Genomic DNA, 22,636 nt, shown 5'->3' with positions numbered 1-22,636 from the left:
GGTTAGGAACACACCTTGGACAGGAGCCAGGTAAAAGATATATGAAGAAAGTGTGAAGCAAAGTAAAATAAATAACTTTATTGGCTATAGCTTAAAGCCTAGTTGGCTATTTGTGACTAGTTATCCTTAGCACTCTGATTTCCTAACCTTGAAGCAGTTACAAACTTAGATTTGGGTTTGCTTATTTAGGCTGCCACAGCATAGAATCACATCAGTCTAACGTTCTCCTCATTTAATTAATTTAACAAACATATGGAGGAGGATGGCTGTGTGATCAGGAGGCCCCCTCCAACAATGCTGACCCTTGGCCTAAACCTCTTACCTGTCCCCCAGCCACACAAGACACCCTATGAAGACCCATATCCCCAAAGAGTACTCTTATCCTAGGGCCAATGCAGCCTCAGGAGCTCTTTATAGTCCTCCCTTGAATCAGGGTTGCAAGAACTCCTGCCTCTCTGTAGCATATCCCAACCAGAAAAATACTGTAATGTTTATAACTGGGGGAGGATAGGTAGGAAAAGTCAATGCCAGAAGGCTGGATCAGCAAGGGCTGCCACTTTAGAACTTTCCTCATCCCCAGAGGCAGGCATACAAATCTTTAACTGAAGTGCTTATCTGATGTGAGTCTATTTGTTTTGGCTGCAGAAGAGTGGTGTCTCTGGGTTACTGCTTATCACTGCCCTCCACTTCTGTGTCCTTAAAAGTGAGCTCATCTGTTTCCAACTTCTGAAAGAGTAAGTTGCAAAGTCAGCTGGAACAAGTAAGCTTCAGGATGCTACTGCTCTGTCTTGTCCTTGGAGCATGTCTTTTATTTTCACATAAAATATCCTAAGCTGAGTCTAGGGACCTGATTGAAAACATCTGCCTGTTAGTCTGTATGTTACTTTAAGAAAGGGAAGTTTATGCAGGTAAAGTTTCTATTAGGACTAGAATTGCTATACCTTTAAGTCCCCTTCTGACTCCTATATACATATACATATGTATGTATATATAACATTTATATATGGAATATATATTTATGAATATTTGTATATTTATATAATATTGCCATATAAGAAAAATATTTACTTTTTGTCTCTAGTTCCTGGCACAAAGTTCCTAAAACCCTTGGAATTTCCTGAGTGGTGTCTTTTCTCATTCATAAGGAGCCCCCTTTGAACGCACCAGAGTTTATACTAATGAGGGGACTTTTGTAAAGTCCCAAAGAATGGGGGCTGGTTGCCAGAGGAACCAACCACCTGATTAGTGGGTTGGAACTTTTAGCCCCACTCAGATCTCCAGGGAGGGGAGAAGGACTAGAGATTGAGTTCAATCACCAATGGCCAATGATTTCATACATCATGCCTATGTAATAAGACCTCCATAAAACCCCAAAAGGACAGGGTTCAGAGAGCTTCAGGGTTGGGAAATAAGTGGAGGTGAGGGGAGAGTGGTGCATGTATAGAAAAGGCATGGAAGCTCTGTGCTCTTTCCCACATACCTTGCCCTATTTATCTGCTCAATCTGGCTGTTCCTGAGTTATGTCCTTTTATAAAAAAACTGATAATTAGGTAAGTGAAATGTTTTCCTAAGTTCTGATCTATAGCCAGTGTAGGGAAGCAAAAATTTGTCACCCCAAAATGTGTCTCTTTGACATGGAGATCTTTTTTTTTTTTTTTTTTTTGCGGTACGCGGGCTTCTCATTATGGTGGCTTCTCTTGTTGCGGAGCACAGGCTCTAGGCACGTAGGCTTCAGTAGTTGCAGCACACAGGCTCAGCAGTTGTGGCTCACAGGCTCTAGAGCACAGGCTCAGTAGTTCTGGCACACGGGCTTAGTTGCTCCACAGCACGTGGGATCTTCCTGGACCAGGGCTCAAACCTGTGTCCCCTGCATTAGCAGGCGGATTCCTAACGACTGCGCCACCAGGGAAGTCCCAATAAGCTGGACCTGTGATGGGCTTCTGAAGTGGGGGTCAGCGAGCTTACAGAACTGAGCCTGCAACCTCTGGGCTCTGATGCAAACTCCAGATAGATAGTGACAGAACTGAGTAAAGTTATAGGACACTCAGGGGTCGCAGAGTTTCTTGATGTGTGGAAAATCCACACGTCTGGTGTCACAAGCCAAGTAGTGTTGTAGTAGAATACTGAGAGCAAACGCGGACAGGAGGAAATGTGTGTTTTCCTTTACAAATATAAAACGAAATTTCCCAGGGCCTTGATCCCTCTGTCTACAACTGAACAGGCTGTGAGCTACTTTTGTAAATTTATTAAGGACCACCCCGTTGCCACCACCACGGGAGACAAGATATCACAGAATCACTGTTGAGGTTTTAAAGAAAGGTGCTGAAAGACTAACCCAATTCCCTAGAATACTAAAATTCAAATGAGAGACTTGCCCATAGTCAGTCAGTAAGTGATTAAATGGGATAATACATGTAAAGTGCCTGTAACCATGCCTGGCACAGAGCGCTATCCATTAGTTGGCTATGATTAACCCCTTCGATCAGATATTCTAGCTGCAGGCTCATAGCATCCCACACACTCGCTGCCTCTGGATTATACGAACTGCTTTGAATTGATAATCAAGTTTAAGGTTTTCACTTGTGTAATGCATGTCTGTTAACTCTGAGTACGATTTTAATGTACATTCTCGGATTTGGCCGCTTGGTGCCCTTTTAGCTTTAAAAAGGAAACACCGCAAATCAGTATTTTGGGTTCAGTAAGTTTTTCTCGGTGTTTTTTTTTTTTTTTTTCCTGTTACAACTGCTACGTATTTTGATAATAGGAACTCCTTTACCTGAAGAACTCCCTTACAGGTCAAGGTGACCGCGATCCTCCCCGTTTCACGTCACTCGAAAAGCTCCGACCAACCGGTCATCCTGCTGATGTCACTGCGCATGCCTGCCTGTGACAGGACGCTCGGGAATGACGTCAGGCCCCCGCGGGTCCGCGCTCTCCGGAGCGCCATGCTGGGCGCGTCAGGCACGGGGCTCGTGCGGGCCTTGCGGGCAGGGACGCAGGTGTGGCTGTGGGGCTCGCGCGGCCGCTCCCTCACCTTGCTGCACGCGGCCCGTGGGCTACACGCGGGAGATGGGCGGCCCTCAGCCGGGCGGGGTCCGCTCGAGCGGCGGCCGAGCCTGCCTGCGGCGGCGATCGTGAACTCGGCGCCCCGCCCTCTGCAACCCTACCTGCGCCTCATGAGGTTGGACAAGCCCATAGGTGAGTGTGGACGGACGCGGCGGTCCGCGGGCTGCGGGCGCAGTAGAAGTGAAGCCCGAAAGCCGGGGCTTGGCCGCCAGGTGCCGAATACCGTCAAGACACCCGAACAGGGCTATCTCCGAGGTAACCGGCCGGCTGTCAAGCCTCTCTGAATCCTGAGCACGTGAGCTGGGCAAAAAATTCGCTCATTCCACAGTCCGTGTTTAAGTAGTGAATCGAGCAGAAATTCCGTATCCGTATCTCTGCATTTGCGCAGATTTACAGTGTGGAAACACTTCTACGTTCATTATGTTTCATCCTTCCCATAATCCCAGAGCAAGTAATTGAGACGATAAAGACGCTGAGGAAATTAAGGCTCTTTGGCAGAGCCAGACCAGATGATGCTGAATTTTTTTAGCTCTTTGCCCTGCACCATCCGTCACACAAAGATTTAATTCATTTGGATGCTGCAGGTACAGCATTTATGGACTACTTATCAGCTCACAGTCGCCTCCTAAGGGAGGATTTTGCTGAACTTCCTATTTAAATTCACCTTTCTCCTCAGTCTCTCTTTACTCTCCATTTTTCTTCATAGCATTCGCCACTAGCCGTATGCATTTATTGGTTGATACACTTCTCCAGTACAGTATAAGCTCCACTTATATGGGACTTTTATATCTAGTGTCTAGAACAGCCTAGCGGTAGTATTGAATGAATTAAGTCCTACAGCACTGCGTAGCCTTAGGGCTAGAAAGAGCTATGGAAACTTTGTACTTTCAAAGAATTCCCAGTCTAGTTTAAAAAGACAGAATATTGTGTGAGTTGGAGAAGATTCGGTTAATAGTATTATGTATGTTAAGAAGGTAGATACAAGCCTGCTTGCTTTGGTTCTAAATAAGGTGACTGCAGGATTTTTCAGACAACTTATGAATAGTACTATCAGAATTCATTCAGCGAACATTTTTTGAGCCCTTACTGTATGCCAGGAACAATAAATTGACAGTAGTAGAATTCCAGGTTCAATACTTCTTTACTTAAATTCTTCTTTTGTGGGGTAATTTTATGTTTATTGTTTTATTTTGTTGAATTTTGATCTTGTTAAAAAGTGGGTTTCGTTGTTTTTCAGAAAGGATTACAACTTCCTACAACCATGTCACAAACTACATTATTTCAGGAGGTTTCAGCAGGTAGCACTCTTTCCACTAAATTGGTGGTATAACTGGTTTTACCACGTTTATGGCTGAAACTGCATTTATGTTTTCTTGAAGACAATGTGTAATTAGTGAATGAATCTTAGACTCAGTTTACACAAGCTCTTTGGTCTGCCTATCACCTCTCAGAATGCTTACTCACTTTATAATCTCCCAGAGAGTTTTTACTTTTTCTATAGTAAGTGTATCTTTCTGAAACCTATTGTATCCTCCCACCTTTGCATCTTTCTTCATGGGAGAGAACAGAATGAAAGTGTCATAGGGGAGACCAAAAAATGTTGGTGAGAATCAGGAGGGCAAAAGAACAATAAGAACTCATGGGTGTTTAGAGCTTTAGGTATCCAGAGTGATAGCCTGGAGCCAAACTGCTTGGATTTGAATTCCAGCTCTGCCATGTTTTTGCCTGTGTGGCCTTGGGCAAATTACTGTCTCTATGCTTCAGTTTCTGTGTTTGTTAAATGGGTATAATAGAAGTTGTGCCTATCTCATAGGTTTGTTGTGAGAATCAAAACTATTGTAGGACAGCACCTGGCACAGAGTAAGCACTATGAATTTGTTATTGTTTTCATTATCACCATTATTAATATTGTCTTATAACAACTCTAAGAGGTAGATGATGTTCTTTCCCCTCTTTTGTAGATGAGGAGCACTGAGGCTTCAAGTTTAATATACTTTAGTGTCTAATGTCACTTACTAGGAGCAGACATTAAACCTTCACTGCAGGAACCCTCCTCATCTATAGGGGTGCCCTGCAGATTCCTATCAGTGAATACAGTACCTAAAATGCAGACTTACAGCCAAGGAAATTTTGACACTGACACAAAATGCTATAGGTGGTTACACATCTTTCTCTTTAGAACTCTTTTTTAAATGGAGCCTTCATTTCTACTTGTACCAGGAAAATGCCTGTGAAGTAGTGATCTTTTTTTTTCTATCAGGGCAGGATCAGCTAGCTACTCCTCTGTCCCTCTGAGCTATACTGATAGGTCCAGGGAAAAGGAAGTGGTTAAACCCATTGTGTTTTAACCTCTTCGTGCATCTGTTTCCTCATCTGTAAAATAGGAAGAGTAATAGTGCCTACTTTATAAGGGTGTCTTTGAGGATTAAATGAGTTTGTATATATAAAGCATTTAGAACACTGCTTGACATTTCACAAACATTTAGAAAATGGCATTGTTGTTATTGTTTTAGATGGGACACACTGAATATGAGTCTGCCCAGGACAACCTGAATTCAGGTCTAGACTGGTCATTTCTGATTTTTAGCCTCTCCTTGCCTTGCCTTTTCTGTGTGTTTAAGCCCCTTTTGGAAAAGCCTTCCTGAGTTTTTCCTACTTCATCCCCCGTTAACTTGGGTGGCATTGTTTTATGCCTTTATAGCATCGTGTACTTTCCCTGTTGTTGAATTGATCTATTTCAGTGTTGTTTATTTAACCCTGTTTCTTCCTTTTGCTTTATAAGCTGTGTGAAGGCAGAAATCAGCCCTCACTTAGTCACCATTGTATTCCCAGTTCCTGGAACAACTCTGGTACAAAATATGTGCTTTATAAATATTTGCAAATGAATAAAGCTTAAATTTAATGAAGCTTAAACATAATCATAATGACTTTGTCATTTGACCATATTTGTACAGGATCTGATTTTTCTTTAGCCACATTTCCTATTTATTCCACTTTTTGAGGAGGAAGAAATTATCCTCTACCCTTCTAAGTTAGGTCTAAGAATTAAGTTGACATGAGACAGATTAATAGGAAAAAATCAAACAAAAATTTAATAGCATGTGTGGGTGAGAGAGACCCAGGAAGACTGAGTAACTCACCAAAATGGCCAAAATACCCTCACCTTAAATATCTTCAGCTAAAGACACAGCAGGATATTGGGGGTAGTGGTTTGGGACTTAAAAGGGGAGGAAGGTAATTCACTGGAGATAGAAAAGTAAATGTTTGGTAAATGGTCGTCTCTGGTCTCTAGGCCCTATCAAGTTTCCCCACCACACCTAGCCCATATTTTTGGCAGATATCTGATGATAGGTCTACTCTGGTAACATTCTTGAAAATGTTCTTGAATCTTCTGTTTCTTAAAAATAATTGGCCTACATCATCAAAAAATCTAGAAACAATAAATGCTGGAGAGGGTGTGGAGAAAAGGGGACACTCTTGCACTGCTGGTGGGAATGTGAATTGGTTCAGCCACTGTGGAGAACAGTATGGAGGTTCCTTAAAAAACTACAAATAGAATTACCATATGACCCAGCAATCCCACTACTTGGCATATACCCTGAGAAAACCAAAATTCAAAAAGAGTCATGTACCAAAATGTTCATTGCAGCTCTATTTACAATAGCCAGGACATGGAAACAACCTAAGCGCCCATCATCGGATGAATGGATAAAGAAGATGTGGCACATATACACAATGGAATATTACTCAGCCTTAAAAAGAAATGAAATTGAGCTATTTGTAATGAGATGGATAGACCTAGAGTCTGTCATACAGAGTGAAGTAAGTCAGAAAGAAAAAGACAAATACCGTATGCTAACACATATATATGGAATTTAAGGGAAAAAAATGTCATGAAGAACCTAGGGGTAAGATAGGAATAAAGACGCAGACCTACTGGAGAACGGACTTGAGGATATGGGGAGGGGGAAGGGTGAGTTTTGACAGGGCGAGAGAGAGTCATGGACATATACACACTAACAAACGTAGTAAGGAAGATAGCTGGGGGGAAGCAGCCGCAAGGCACAGGGATATTAGCTCGGTGCTTTGTGACAGCCTGGAAGGGTGGGATGGGGAGAGTGGGAGGGAGGGAGACGCAAGAGGGAAGACATATGGGAACATATGTATATGTATAGCTGATTCACTTTGTTATAAAGCAGAAACTAACACACCATTGTAAAGCAATTATACCCCAATAAAGATGTTTAAAAAAAAAAAAAAAAAAAAAAAATAATTGGCCTAAATTAATCCTCATGCCAAAGGGACACATTTGTGGGTTGGCACTCTTATATTGCTAATATACACTCTTATATTACTAATAAGAAAGAAAAGCTCAGAATTTATCTAATAGGTACAATATCCAAACATTTGTTGAAAGATTTTCTTTTGAAAATAGGATATCTACTACAGGTCATGTGTGAAGGCTCCTATCCCTACAATTTATTTGGTTTTAGCTTAATTTCATCTAGTTTATGGGCTGAGTACCAAGAACTAATCACATTTGTGCATGTAGTAGCAAAATATTTTTAAAAAAACAGTAGGTTAATCCTTCTTTCCCCGCCAAACCATTTTATTATATTGTATTAACAACAATAAAGAAAGTTTTATTAAAGTTTTTTGATGAGGTAATACATGAAGATGATACAAAATTTAAAAAGGTGTAAGGGTATAGAGTGAAAACTAAGTCTTCCACCCCTTTTTCCCAACCAACCAGTTTTCTTCCCCAAAGGCAACTCTCAGTATCAGTTTCTAATGTTTCCTTCCTGACATAGTTTATGAACATACATTCAAATGTATGTATTTGTTTTATATGTGTATGCATGTGCGTATACACACACACACACACACACACACACGTATAGGAAAACTCTTCAGCTTACCCTCCATAGGAACTGGAACATTTGCAACCTCATCAGACATATATGACCATCCAGCTCCCCAGAGTATGTTGTCAGCCTTTGGGTTGTGCCAGTCTGCTAGGTGGAAAATGTTATCTCAATGTAATTTTCATGTGTATTTATCAAAGTTGAGTATCTTTTCATTGGTATAAGAGCCATTTGTATTTTCTATTATGTTTTTTGTCCATTTTTCGATCAGGCTTTTGATCTGTCTTCAGTTTCTGGGAACCCTATAGGGAGAATAGTCCTCTGTTATATGAGTTGCAAGCTTATTTTCCCAGTTTTGTCATGTGTTTTTGACTTTGTGTTCCTTACTTCTTTTGGATACAGCATTTCAAACAAATGAAAACAGCTAACTTAATTTGTACTTTTTTTGTCTTTTTATTTTGCTTAGGAACCTGGCTACTGTACCTGCCATGTACTTGGAGCATTGGTCTGGCAGCTGAACCAGGTTGTTTTCCAGATTGGTACATGTTATCCCTCTTTGGCACTGGAGCTGTTCTGATGCGTGGAGCAGGCTGTACTATTAATGACATGTGGGACCAGGACTACGATAAAAAGGTAGATTCGTCCCAGAAAGGAACAGAGAGGCTCCTCTCAATTCTGCAGAGTAAGATGGTGGCATCACTTTTGAATGCCACATAAAGCAGCAGGATCATTTAGTGTCCTCACTGAAATCCAGCGTAAGAAGTGCCAGTATCAGTTGAATAGCTGGTGTTGCAAAGTGCGGTGTGCTTCCTTTCTCAACAGAGGAGCGGCCATGGGGGCAAGGTGTGTACATCATTTTTACAAAACGAATTAGAATTTGGAAGGCCAGAGAAAGGGTGTTGGGAGTGAAGGTGAAAATTCCATTCTGAACCTTTGGGTGTCTAAAAGAACTGTCATCCCTTCCTTTGAGATATATGTTGGAGCCATAACTATTTGTATGTAAATCAGATCTTAATTTAAATGAATCAAGGCAGCCCTATTAGCATTTGCTATAATTATTTCTTTTAAAAACATAATTTTTTTTTCTCCTTAGAAAAATAATACATGTTTATTCTGAAAAATTCAGACAGTACAAAAATAGAAAGGATAGAAAATGCAAGTCTTCCTTATCACCTCCCCCAAGCCCCCAGAAAAAACTTCATTTAAAGTTTGATACATCATATGTCTCTAGATTATTTTCTATGCATGTTCTAATGCATGTGTGTAATTATTTCTTTGTTCTTCAATAGACCATTATTTTCTCAAGGGAATGGTCTTTGTTTGCCTTTTATTCCAGCAGCCATACTATAGCAAGTATAAAATCATTAAATGCTTGAGTAAATAATCAAGTAAACGTTCAATTTATAAGAAATCCAGGGTGAATTATGTGAAGTAAATAATCATGTGACACTCACATAAAGTGAGTAATCTTCCCTGGTTTGCCTTTCATATGTCTTAGTTTTCCTTAAGCAAAGCACACCCATAATGATTTTTAGCTTATAGAACAGTGTCACATTAATAATTTTTAAATTCAAAAACATTTATTGAATACCTACTATCTGTGAGACACAGTGACAGGTTCTAGGATTGTGTGGGTGAAAGACAACATTGCTGACTTCAGTTTAGTAGCTATCAAGAGATGGTGTCCACAGGGCACTTACTGCAGACCACCTACCTTACCTTAGCATAACGCAGGGGGTTAGAGAGAAGTTTTGATGGGGTGAGGTGGGGTAAGGTGACTTTGGAACTATGACAGACTAAGATGGCAAAAAAAGCCTGGAAAGGAGGGTGAAGGTCACTCTAGGCAGAGGAAACAGCAGACACAGAGGCATGGCTGTGAGATAAAATGTATTATGCTTGACAACTGCAACTATGTGGTTTGTGTGTGGCTGGAGGGTAGGATAGTGGCAGAGTGGCAGGTGATGCATGTTAAGGAATCTCTATGTCTCGCTGACCATTGGGATGCTTTGATCTATGCTAGGAGATGCGTACTTTCTTGTTTTGGGGGTTTGCACATCCTGGTCAGTTTTTCATCTGCATAACCATATGAATGAGGCTTCTGGCCAGTATCACTTCAAAATAACTATTGAACACATTTAGAGCAGCCTAATGTCAAAATCCTGGTTGTGACATTGTACTGTAAAGTTTTGCAAGATGTTACCCTTGGGGAAAACTAAATAAAGGATACATAGGATCTCTATATTTCTTATAATACAGAGATTTTTTTTTTAAAAATTACATGTGAATCTACAATTATCTCAAAAGAAGTTTAATTAAAAAATAACATAGAGCTTCCCTGGTGGCGCACTGGTTGAGAGTCCGCCTGCCGATGCAGGGGACGCAGGTTCGTGCCCCGGTCAGGGAGGATCCCGCATGCCATGGAGCGGCTGGGCCCGTGGGCCATGGCCGCTGAGCCTGCGCGTCTGGAGCCCGTGCTCCGCAACAGGAGAGGCCACAGCGGTGAGAGGCCCGCGTACCGCAAAAATAATAATAATAATAAAAAAAAATAACATAATCAAACCAACCAACATTTTCTACTTTTTTAATTAACGAAATAGAGCCATTTTAGTTTTGTCTTAAGTGATTTTTATACTCACTAGATAAAAGGGAACTGATTAGATATCTTACATCTCCCCCGTGCCATTTTTCTCTGATTAGAGGAATCTACAGTCTATGGTGACATACAACAAAGCACTTAAATGAGTTTTGTATAGCTGTGGTTTTGCTAACATGAATTTTAAAATGTTATGAGCATCTCTTTTACAGAATGGGTTAAAAATCTTGGTCAAATTGTAATGCTTACCTTACATTTTCTTAAAGACAGTATGTTTATGGCTGAGGGTTTTGCTTAATATGTTAGATGACTAAGTAAATTGCTAATACATTAAATGGTAAGTGAATTGCTATTAGGTTATTTGGGTTAACTGTTTTGTTGAAGATGTATGTGATCTGCTAGTCATGCAATAAACTTTAGGTCCAATAAACATTGAAATAATATCAATGCACAGGTGTTAATGATTTGGTTTTTTAAGCTGTGAACATTCTAGTTTCATAGAAGCCACATAGAATATGTTTTTTGATCATCATATTGCATCGTTTTTATTCTTTTGATGGAGTGCTTGTTTTTCACCTCTCGAGTTTAGCCAGGCAATTACCATTGTACTGGAGGGGCAGTGTAATTTTGTGGTTAGTACTGTGGTTGTTGGGACTGGACTGACTGTGCTACCTTAGTATCTGTGACCTTGGAAAGTTACTGGCCACTCTGCCTCAGTTTCCTAAAACTTAGAAATGGCAAGGACTTGTGAGTGGCTAAAAGAGAGTTGTTACAAGGATTCAATGATGTGATGCATATATAGCTCTTAGATTATTAGCATTCAAATACTGGCAGGAATAATCATAATATCCTAAATCAAATACAAGAACATAAATATTATTCCCACTTGAAGCTACAGGGACCAAATCAAGGATGAGATATCCAGTTCTGGCACTAAGCAAGATGAGCCATTACAGTTTTTGACAAACTTTTATTGCACAGTGAAGCATGCTATAAATTGGGTCAGCAAATTTCTTCTGTAAAGGACCAGATAGTAAATATTTTAGGCTTTGTGGGCCACACAGTCTTTGTTGCAACTACTGCACTCTGTTACAGCGTGAAAGCAGCCACATACAATATGTAAAAAAATGGGTGTGTCTCTTTCAATAAAATTTTATTTGTGGACACTGAAATTTGAATTTCTTATTTTCATGTGGCACAATACATTACTATTTCTTTGTTTATTTTCAACCACCAAAAAAAGTAAAAACCATTGTTAGCTCATGGTTCCAACCAAAAACAGACAGAAAGCTAGATTTGGCTCACAGGCCATAGTTTGCTAAACCCTTGCTATAAATCGTACAAAAATATGTTATATTAATTATAGTTAACATTTATTGCTTCAGGCATTGCATTCACTCTGTAAGGTACGTGCTATTATTACGGCTCCCTCTCTTTCTGTTTTTCCTTAAATAGGTAAATAACCTAAGCCTGAGGGAGGTCAAGTAACTTGCCAGAATTCACACAGCCAATAAGTGATGGAATTGAATTCAGATGCTAGGCTCTCTAATCCCAGATCCTGAGTTCTTAACTTCCAGCAATGCTGAAAATTTTGGTTATGCTCTTTATTTGTGGTTGAATTTAGAATAATCACATTTCATGATCTCTTGGAAGGAAAAGAACAATATATATTATTTGTTCACATAATTGCTCTACCTATATTCTTACAGTGAGTTTGCCCTTTATATATGGGTGCAGTTAATATAAGATTACAGCCCCATTCCTACATAGACTGGCAAAAGCACTCCCACTTTCAAATTCAGATAATCTGTCTTCTTTCTTCATGTCTGATATCTGATTGCAGTGCTTCCCATACTCAAAGCATTTACATGATATCAGCCTTATCTAACATGCTCTGCACTTTCCTCTTTCCTGAGAATTCTTATTATTTTTGTCCCTCTTTGCTCCATGGAAATTGAACATATACTTGCTAAGCTGGATAGGTAAATAGTTAGGTTATGAAGTTGCTTTGTTTTGTTTGTTTGGAGATGGGGATAGGAGATGGAAAGAAAGAGGAATGCATGGTGGGAATTTTTAGTTCTTTTCAATGCTATTTTAAATAGAAGTTTTGATTCATGGTAGTACTTCCAATGTTCACCTTTTATTCATATTTCTGCCTTAGTACGTACCATGGGCCAGTCTCTTGAGTAAATGTTTAAGTAAATGATTGAGCTATTCCCCGATGCTAAGGTATCTGTTTTTATGTTGTTAAGGTTAAAAGAACAGCAAGTCGCCCAATAGCTGCTGGAGACATTTCAACTTTTCAATCCTTTGTTTTTCTTGGGGGACAGCTGACCTTGGCACTGGGTGTTCTTCTGTGTCTGAATTACTACAGGTACAGTATATGTGTTTTTCATAATCATGTAAAAAATCTTTCCTTTGACATAGAAGTACATATAAAATAAAATAGAAATATCTGTATTACAAAGTTGTTTATTACCTAATCAAGCATCTGTAAAGTTAGCAATGTAAGTAAGTCACCATACAATGTAAAGTCAAGAATGCTTTCAGCCAAAGGAATGAAGAGATCAGTGTTTCGTTTATTCTGCTCCACCTCCAGTACTTGCACTATGTGTTCCCTAAAGGACTCAAGACACTTTTCCTAGGTTTTCTAGGTGCATGCGTGGGAGTGTGTGTATATACCCATTTGTATAATTTTATTTATCCTGGTAGTATCTCTGAAGCATTAGAGGCAGAAGTGATTATGCTTACTTTGCAAAAAGAGGAACTGGGTCTTTCCCAGAGTCGTATTCTTAATCAATGACAGAAGAAAAAAGAACTCGTTCTTATACTTCTTAAACAGAGACAAAATTAGACATTTGTGTACCAGATGGCTGCTCACATAGTGCTTCAATAAGACAAAAAAGAGGAGTTCAGCAAATAAGCATATTTTATAGAGACTAGACTTAATTGTATATCTTGTTCTGATAGCTTCAGTCAAGTGAAAACACTTTGAAAGGTTATTCCTGGAGGGGTAGTGTTAAGTGAGCTGTGAGCTTCCTAAAAACATCTTATCTGACTGTCATCCTTTCATAGGTACTTTGTGGCCTTATCCTCTTCTAGAGAAGTAACCCCTTGTGCATATAGGGAGGGATATCTTGACTCTAATTCTCTGTTAGGACATCTCAGTTTACTAGCTATCTTAATGTTTGAAAGCAAAATTTAGGCAGTAGCACATGGGGAGTATTATGTTGGATACTGGGGCCAGATGCCTTAGGTTTGCTTCCTGGCTCTGCTACTGACTAGCTGTATAACAATTGGCAAATTACTTTCTCTCTTTGACTTTAGTTTTTTCATCTGCAAAAAAACAAGTAGAATAAAACTACCTGCCTCGTAAGGTTGTGGTGAAGGTTATAATGAGTTAACATATGTAGAGCAGTTAAAACAGTCCTAATACATGAAAGCAATATATGTGTTAGCTATTCTTATTTTGTTTCATTGTTTGTAACACTTAAGATATTTTCTAATCACCCTTTATGTTAATTAAAGTCCAGGAATAAATGTCTAGGAAGAGAATTTTACAAAAAATACAATTTAGATAAATCATTTCCTCATTAGTGTTGCTATTGTTGTCTTATTTACTGTTTTTTTTTTTTTGGCAATACGAGGGCCTCTCACTGTTGTGGCCTCTCCCGTTGTGGAGCACGGGCTCCGGATGCGCAGGCTCAGTGGCCATGGCTCACGGGCCCAGCCGCTCCACGGCATGTGGGATCCTCCCGGACCAGGGCACGAACCCGTGTGCCCTGCATCGGCAGGCGGACTCTCAACCACTGTGCCACCAGGGAAGCTCCTTATTTACCGATTTTTAAGAGATGGTGATATTAATCTTTTTCATGTTTTTTCTTGATTTCAGTATAGCTCTTGGAGCAGCATCCCTACTTCTTGTCATCACCTACCCGCTAATGAAGAGAATTACATACTGGCCTCAATTAGCCTTGGGTGAGCTTGAAATAACTATAAGTATTTACTTCAATACCCTCAAGCTATACTTTTATATATAATACCAGTCAATGCATGTGGTGTGTGTGTGTGTGTGTGTGTGTGTGTGTGTGTGTGAGATGTGGCAGAGATAAAATGTTAAGTCAGTCATGAAATTTTCCAAACCAGGAATAGATTTTCATGTTTTAATGGAGGGCAATTAGCCATTTTTATTGGCTAAAAAATCTTGGACATCTGCTAAGATTATCGTCATTATTATTTTCTGAAATGCTCTTAAAAATCTAGGTATGTCATGAAGAAAGAAAATTAGCCACCTTGACTTCACTGCTCTCTTTAGGTAGTTGATCTAGATGCCCTGAAGATTTTGGGGACTGGAATAGAAAGCACTCTGAGGCAGGAGAACAAGAGTTGAAGTGTGTGATAGCCTAGCTCCCTTTCTGGGAAGCCTTCCTTAAACTTACCAGAAGAAAGTTAGCCAGTCCCTCCTGGGCTCCCATAGCACTCTAATGTGACACTTACTCGTTTCAACAGCACTAATTCAACAGGAAGATATTGAGAGCCTACCCTCTCTTCCCATTAATAAATTGTAAACACCTAGAAGATAAAGCATTCTTTATATATGGATGGTGCAGCATCTAACATGGTGCTTGGCACATCACAGGTATTCAATAAATATTTGTTGGCAGATAGAGGAAGATAGGTAGGTAAGTCAAAACCTATTGCAAAAATATCTACTCCTAGACTTTTCTGTTCTATTCCTAGAATAGAGTATTAAGAAAACTAGTATTTTTACTTTAAATATTTATTGAAACCCTGACTTTTACTTTGTGCCAGGAATCACACCAGGTACTAGGAAAATAAACATGACTGAAACACATTCATCATCTTGAAGGAGCAAGTCCCTCAGATACCTCAAAGTCAGTGGGTCCCAAACATCTCAGAAACCCTTTTTCTCCTCCTCATTGCCTGTTTCCACTTAGAATCCCTCCTCCTCAGTTGATGAAGTACCTCTCCTCTGTGGTCCCACAGAGCATGCATGTCAATGTACCTGAGGGACTTGCAGGTGGAGATGTCTAGCAGGCAATTCAGTATCTAGTCTGAAGCTGAGGGAAGTAGTTAGGCTTACACATAGATATTTAGGAGTTGTCACCATGTGGAGTTTGTTTACAGTCCTCAGAGAGGGTGGACTTGAAGAACAAGTGTTCCTGTCTAACTCTTGTTTCTGTAACTTAAAGGGGAAATAGAGCAATAATGGAAAAAACACAGGAGTTTGACTCAGATAGGTCTAAGTTCAAACTCTAGCATCTAATACTATTTATCATTGGTGCCAGTCGTCATACTAGGTAGGATAAATGTTGTTCTCATGAAACCTCCTATTTATCAGGGAGATATTATTCTTTCTGTTAGCTATGTTATTTTAATTGTTATTTAACCTTTCTGGTTCTGTTTTCCTTTTTTGTAAAATGTAGCTAATAACTACCACATGAGAGACTTGAGAAAATTTAAGGGAGAAAACAGCATACACAGAGCCTAATACATAGAAGCATTTAATACATGCTGATGCCTCTCTCCTTCCCTTTGGAATTCTAAAGTACATTTAGACTTTTCTCCTCTTTCTGTTTCACTAATTATAGGGTTGACTTTTAATTGGGGAGCATTACTTGGATGGTCTGCTGTCAAGGGCTCCTGTGATCCATCTGTTTGCCTTCCTCTTTATTTTTCTGGAATTATGTGGACTCTAATATACGATACTATCTATGCTCATCAGGTAAAGAAATATTCTTTTTCATAACTATGGCTTAACTGTTATCATTTTTTAAGAACTTTAAAAATAAGTACTAAATTAAAGGGAAAGATTTTTTTCTTTAGGCTTTTAAAAAAATTGAAGTAACATTATATGTGTCATGTGTACAACATTATATTTCGACTTCTGTATACACTACAGCATACTCAGCATCAAAAGTTTAGTTTCCATCCATCACCATACCATTGACCCCCTTTACCCATTTTGCCCTCCCCCTTCCCCTTTCCCCTCTGGTTACCACTAATCTATTCTGTGTATCTATGTGTTAGTTTTATTTTGTTTGTTCGTTTATTTCTCTCTTTCTTTTAATATTCCACACATAAGTGAAATCATAGTGATATTTGTCTCTTTCTGTCTGACTTACTTTACTTAGCATAATACCCTCAAGATCCATCTATGTTGTTGCAGTTGGCAAGATTTTATCTTCTTATGGCTGAGTAGTATTCCACTGTATGTATATACCACATGTTTATCCATCCATCTGTTGATGGGCACTCACATTGTTTCCATATCTTGGCTTGGAAATAACACTGCAGTGAACATTGGGGTACATATATATCTTTTTGAATTAGTGTCTTTGTTTTCTTCAGGTAAATATCCAGAAGTGGAATAGCTGGACCATATGGTAGTTCTATTCTTAACTTTTTGAGGAATCTCCTTACTGTTTTTCCGTATTTATATTCCCACCAACAGTGCACAAGGGCTCCTCTTTCTCCACATCCTTGTCAACACTAGTTATATTCCTGTCTTTTAGATAGCCATTCTAACAAGCATGAGATGATATCTCATCATGGTTTTGGTTCGCATTTCCCTATTAATTAGTGATGTTGAACATCTTTTCACGTGCCTATTGGCCGTCTGTATGTCTTCCTTAGAAAATTCCTTCAGGGCATTGTCTGTTCATATCCTCTGCCCATTTTTTAATTGGGTTGTTTGTTTTTTGGTTGATGAGTTCTTTATATATTCTGGTTATTAACACCTTACTGGATATATGATTTGCCAGTATCTTCTCCCATGTGGTAGATTGTCTTTTCATTTTATTGATGGTTTCCTTTGCTGTGCAGAAGCTTTTTAGTTTGATGTAGGCTCATTTATTTATTTCTGCTTTTGTTTCCCTTACCTGCGGAGACATATCCAGAAAGATATTGCTAAGACTGATGTCAGGGAGTGTACTGCCTATGTTTTCTTCTGGGAATTTTGTGGTTTCAAGCCTTACATTCAAGTCTTTAATCCTTTCTTTTTTTTTTGTGGTACACGGGCCTCTCACTGCTGTGGCCTCTCCCGTTGCGGAGCACAGGCTCCGGACGCGCAGGCCCAGCGGCCATGGCCCATGGGCCCAGCCGCTCCGTGGCACGTGGGATCCTCCCAGACCGGGGCACGAACCTGCGTCCCCTGCATCAGCAGGCGGACTCCCAACCACTGCGCCACCAGGGAAGCCCCTTTAATCCATTTTGAGTTAATTTTTATGTATGGTATAAGATAGTGGTCTAGTTTCAGTTTTTGCATGTGGCTGTCCAGTTTTCCCAACACGATTTGTTGAAGAGACTGTCCTTTTTCCATTTTATGTTCTTTGCTCCTTTGTTGTAAATTAATTGTTCATATATGGGTGGGCTTATTTCTGGGCTCTCAATTCTGTTTCCAATGATCTGTGTGTGTCTGTTTTTCTGCCAATACCATGCTGTTTTGATAACAATAGCTTTGTAGTATAATTTGAAATCAGGAAGTATGATACCTCCAGCTTTGTTGTTTTTTCTCAAGATTGCTTTGGCTTTTCAGGGTCTTTTGTGGTTCCATACAAATTTTAGGATTTTTTTGTTCTATTCCTGTGAAAAATGTTGTTGGTATTTTGATAGGGATTGTATTGAATCTGTAGATTGCTTTAGGCAGTATGGATATTTTAATAATTTTAATTCTTCAAGTCCATGAGCATGGAATATCTTTCCATTTCTGTGTGTCTTCTTCATTTCTTTTAACAATGTCTCATAGTTTTCAGAGTACAGGTCTTTCACCTCCATGGTTAAATTTATTCCTAGGTATTTTGCTGTTGTTGTTGTGATTGTAAATGAGATTATTTTCTTAATTTCTCTCTCTTCGAGCTCACTATTAGTATATAGAAACACAACAGATTTTTGTATATTGATCTTGTACCCTACAGCTTTACTGTATGTGTTTATAATTTCTAATAGGTTTTTGGTGGCCACTTTAGGGTTTTCTGTATATAAAACCATGTCACCTGCAAATAGTGATTGTTTTTCTTCTTCCTTTACAATTTGGGTGTCTTTTATTTCTTTTTCTTGCCTAATTGCTCTAGCTGAGAATTCCAGTACTATGTTGAAAGTGGCAACAGTGGGCATCCTCATCTTGTTTCTGATCTTAGAAGGACAGCTTTCAGTTTTTCACCATTGAGTATGTTTGCTTTGGGTTTGTCATATATGGCCTTTATTATGTTGAGGTACATTCCCTCTGTACCCACTTTGCATGCAGCCTCTGATGTCACATGACTGTGATTACAACATTATATGAAAATGCTTACAAATAAAGTTGCTGGAGGAGACCAGTCAGCCAGATGTGAGTGTATCATCAGGACCTAGCTCTACTTAAACAGGAAGGATTTGATGGGAGAGGCAAGGAATAAACTGAGCCAGAAGTGAAATCTGAATGGATGTGGTTAGGTGGCAAGTGAGCATTTTTCCACATGTGTGATTTTAGCAGATTGAAACTAAAATGTATAGGAAATTATTGAGATTTGAAAACTCTGAAGTAAAGAAGAGCTATGTGAAGAATTAGAGTCTGACTTCTAATTTATTAGTAAAAGTATAGTTGAAAGTCAGTATAGGGTCATAAAAGTACGATGATATGTAGAAATAGGTCTGGAAGATAATTTTAGCAGTAACATTTAACTTTGATTTGGCCTGCACATTCATTTTTGATCAACTGTTTCTGAGTTACTGTCATGTTCTTTAAAAGACAATTTCTCCTGGAATTAGATGGTAGTGATGGTTGCACAACCTTGTGAATATACTAAAACCACTGAATTACATACTTCAAAATGGTAAACTTTATGATATGTGAATTAAATCTCAGTAAAATCCAGGCAGTTTCTTACTACTTTCTCATGTTAGGACAAGAGAGATGATGCTCTGATCGGGCTTAAGTCCACGGCACTGCTTTTCCGTGAAGATACCAAGCAGTGGCTCAGTGGCTTCACTGTGGCGATGCTGGGGGCACTGAGCCTGGTGGGAGTGAACATTGGTCAAACTGTGCCCTACTACACTGCTCTGGCTGCTGTAGGGGCCCATCTGGCTCACCAGGTTTGGTCTTTTCCATATCTTTCCCTCTTTTTTCTTTGGTGTAAATTATAAAAATTATTTAAACAGGGCTTCCCTGGTGGCGCAGTGGTTGAGAGTCCGCCTGCCGAGGCAGGGGACACGGGTTCGTGCCCCGGTCCAGGAAGATCCCACATGGCGCGGAGCAGCTGGGCCCATGAGCCATGGCCGCTGAGCCTGCGCGTCTGGAGCCTGTGCTCCGCAATGGGAGAGGCCCGCATACCACAAAAAAAAAAAAAAAAACCACTCCCCCCCCAAAAAGAAAATTATTTAAACAAAATGCCCTCTGTGTTTACCAAGCAAGTTAATTCCTTAAACAACTACTTGGCTTGTACTGCCTTGAACTGCCCTTTCCCTGCCCCAGTATGTCATATAAGAAAGCTAGCTGTATTATTTTAGAGAAATAATATAAACCTAAACCTAGATATTTTTTTTCCTTCTAATTTTCCTAGAATTATTTCTGATGTGTGTCTAGAGAAATTTGATCAATGTCTTAAGTTTGTGGGTTGAGTTGAATTACTCTGAAAGCAAACTGGTCAACACAACTGTATTGTTTAAATGTGGGCATCTATTGATGGTTAGCAAACTAATCATTCATATGTTTGAGTCACACTGGCACAGGGACCAAGGCATGATAAGACACAAAATGGGAAGATGTCAGAGTTCTGCCTACACAGTAGGAAACTGCCAGGATGTTCACCCAGCACCTCAGCCCCACTTATTTATATGGCAGGTCTACATCACTGACTTCTGTAAAATGAATGAACTAAGTAGAATTTAATTAAATAGGTTGCTTGTAAATGGACTGTATTTTTGCATCAGTATTACTGTTATTTTCTTTGAACAAAATCGAGAAGATGTTAGTAAGCCTGTATTTAGATGATCTATTTTATACAGATCGGTGCATGTGTAAGCAGGACTTGCATAACATGGTATGAAGGAAACTAAAATCTGATGTCCATAAAGTAAACCACACACTACATCACCTTCATTGTTTTCCTCACCAGGAAAGCTAAAAGGTTTGAATTAGTGATTCTCCACATTTCACCATTTTCCTCTTCAGAATTTCTCAGCATCTCCTTTTGGTCATTACTCAGCTCCATGGGAGTTGTTATCATCAGTTGATTGTCTGGTTAGGATAATGGATGTTTCGCAATATTTAAGCACCTGGATATTAGCAGAGGAAGGCAAAAATTATGGGGATAATCACAAATACAGGAAATATTTGGAACCCACTTTATATTCTGAATTGCCTTTGTGGTCCTCTGCCTAGTCCTTGATACAGTACTTTAAGATGGACATAGTCTTCTAGTATTTGGAGAAAGGAAATCATGATAATTTTAAGTCTGCAGGTCACATAATAAAGAATAGTTGAGGGCTTCCGATGCTTAAGTCCAGGGAAGCGTAAAATAGGGATATGAGACTTTCTCAATATATTTGCAGGACAACTGTGGAGAAAAGAGAGTATGTTTGGTTGCTACCTGCAGATCTAGGATTTTAGGTGCCCTTCTCTATGTGGGGATGGGAGGGAGATTTTAACATGTATGGGGGTATTTTGGGGTATCATAAATAGACTGGGGAGGGACCACTACAGGCATTTAGTGAGCGAGGGCCAGGTACATTAAATATCTCTTGATGCAGTAGACAGCCCTGCACGGTAGAGAGTTGTCCTGCCCAAATGTAACTTGTTCCTCTGTTGAGAAACATTACTCTGAAGAATAGAGCTAAACTGGAGGGTAAGAGTTATAGAGAGCAGATTTTTAGATCAATCAGTTTAAGGAAGAACTTTCAAAATAGAATTAAAAATAGCATGCGTTGCCTCTCAAGAGTGTTCGTGCACCCGTCAAGTGCAAGTTTTTAGCTTAGATGATATCCATTGAGAGATATGGTAGATTTTTTCTGCGTTGGAAAACAATCTGGGGTACATTAAAGGCTTCCCATTGCTTAAAATTCTATAACAAAGTGCTGTTACCTTCTTCATATTGATGTGTTTATTTGCGATGCCTAGAAGTCCATACTGAGTTCTAACATGGCATGTATTCTTTTCTTATAGATTTACACTCTGGACATCCACAGACCTGAGGATTGTTGGGATAAATTCACCTCCAACCGAACAATAGGACTAATAATTTTTTTAGGAATTGTCCTTGGGAATTTGTGGAAAGAAAAGGAGACAGAGAAAACAAAGAAAAAGATAGATAATAGACTAGAAAATTAGCAAATTAAGTTTATCTGGGGATTTTTAAAACAAACTTTTACAAAATACTCTCAGGTCTTATTACCACATAACTAGATTTGAGTAACAGTCTTACAATATGTTAATGAATTACAAACCAGTAGATGAAGTTGTAGAGCATTTTTGCCTGGATTTTAGTTCAACTATGTACTAGTCAAATTCTTCCCCATCACAGAAGCCAGGAACTCTTCAGGATTTGCGATCACCTGGAGTATTTAAGTTATAATTCTCATCTGCAGTTACAGGAATTACATGAGTTTTGGCACTTTAGAAAAAAACTTGATGTGTGTCTCATCTAAATGACTGTAGGAAAATGGACTCTCTTTTTAGGGCAAAATAAAGGCTGCTACAGGAAGTTGAGGCTTATTGTTCTTTGAGTTGACTTTTACTTACTGCCAAAAGCTGTAATTCAGGAAACCGCTCTGTTTTTTATATTTTAGGAGAATTTAAATCAGTAAATAAAATTTTTTACCTGTTGTACCTGTACATACTGCTGTTTGTTACCAACCCTGACATTTATTTGAGAGGTCTCTGTATACAACCATAGTGACCAGAATGGGCAGACAGTCACTAATGATGATTTTAATTTCTATTTATTTATTTTTTATATCAGGTGATTGTAATTGATAGGATAGCGGTATATTGACTAGGTGTAGTAACTGTTTTTTCCTTACCCCCTTCAGAATATTCTCAACACAGCAGCCACAATGATTTTCTTAAAACCTCTAAAAGGTCATGTCATTCTTCTTCTCAGAACCCTCCAGGATC

The 22,636-nt window shown here is 39.2% G+C and overlaps 1 protein-coding gene across 3 annotated transcripts; it reads left to right on the top strand.

The window, feature by feature from the left end:
- The first annotated feature begins 2,906 nt into the window (after positions 1 to 2,906).
- On the top strand, positions 2,907 to 22,354 carry COQ2 (coenzyme Q2, polyprenyltransferase). 3 transcript variants are annotated; one of them, XM_032633504.1, is made up of 7 exons: positions 2,907 to 3,198; positions 8,398 to 8,564; positions 12,777 to 12,898; positions 14,417 to 14,502; positions 16,137 to 16,270; positions 19,429 to 19,617; positions 21,686 to 22,354. In XM_032633504.1, exons 1-7 carry the CDS (start codon positions 2,946 to 2,948, stop codon positions 21,848 to 21,850), a joined length of 1,116 nt encoding a protein of 371 aa, XP_032489395.1. In that variant the 5' UTR covers positions 2,907 to 2,945; the 3' UTR covers positions 21,851 to 22,354. The 3 variants fall into 3 exon arrangements, 2 of the variants coding, with proteins under 2 accessions (XP_032489395.1, XP_032489396.1); XR_004350114.1 differs by having other exon boundaries at positions 2,943 to 3,198; positions 8,398 to 8,774; XM_032633505.1 differs by lacking the exon at positions 19,429 to 19,617 and having other exon boundaries at positions 2,927 to 3,198.
- The last annotated feature ends 282 nt before the right edge of the window (positions 22,355 to 22,636 follow it).

The sequence above is a fragment of the Phocoena sinus genome, chromosome 5 (genome assembly GCF_008692025.1).
Source record: "Phocoena sinus isolate mPhoSin1 chromosome 5, mPhoSin1.pri, whole genome shotgun sequence".
Taxonomy (NCBI): domain Eukaryota; kingdom Metazoa; phylum Chordata; class Mammalia; order Artiodactyla; family Phocoenidae; genus Phocoena; species Phocoena sinus.
Note: the sequence above shows the minus strand (reverse complement) of the source record. Positions and strands in the feature narration are given on the sequence as shown.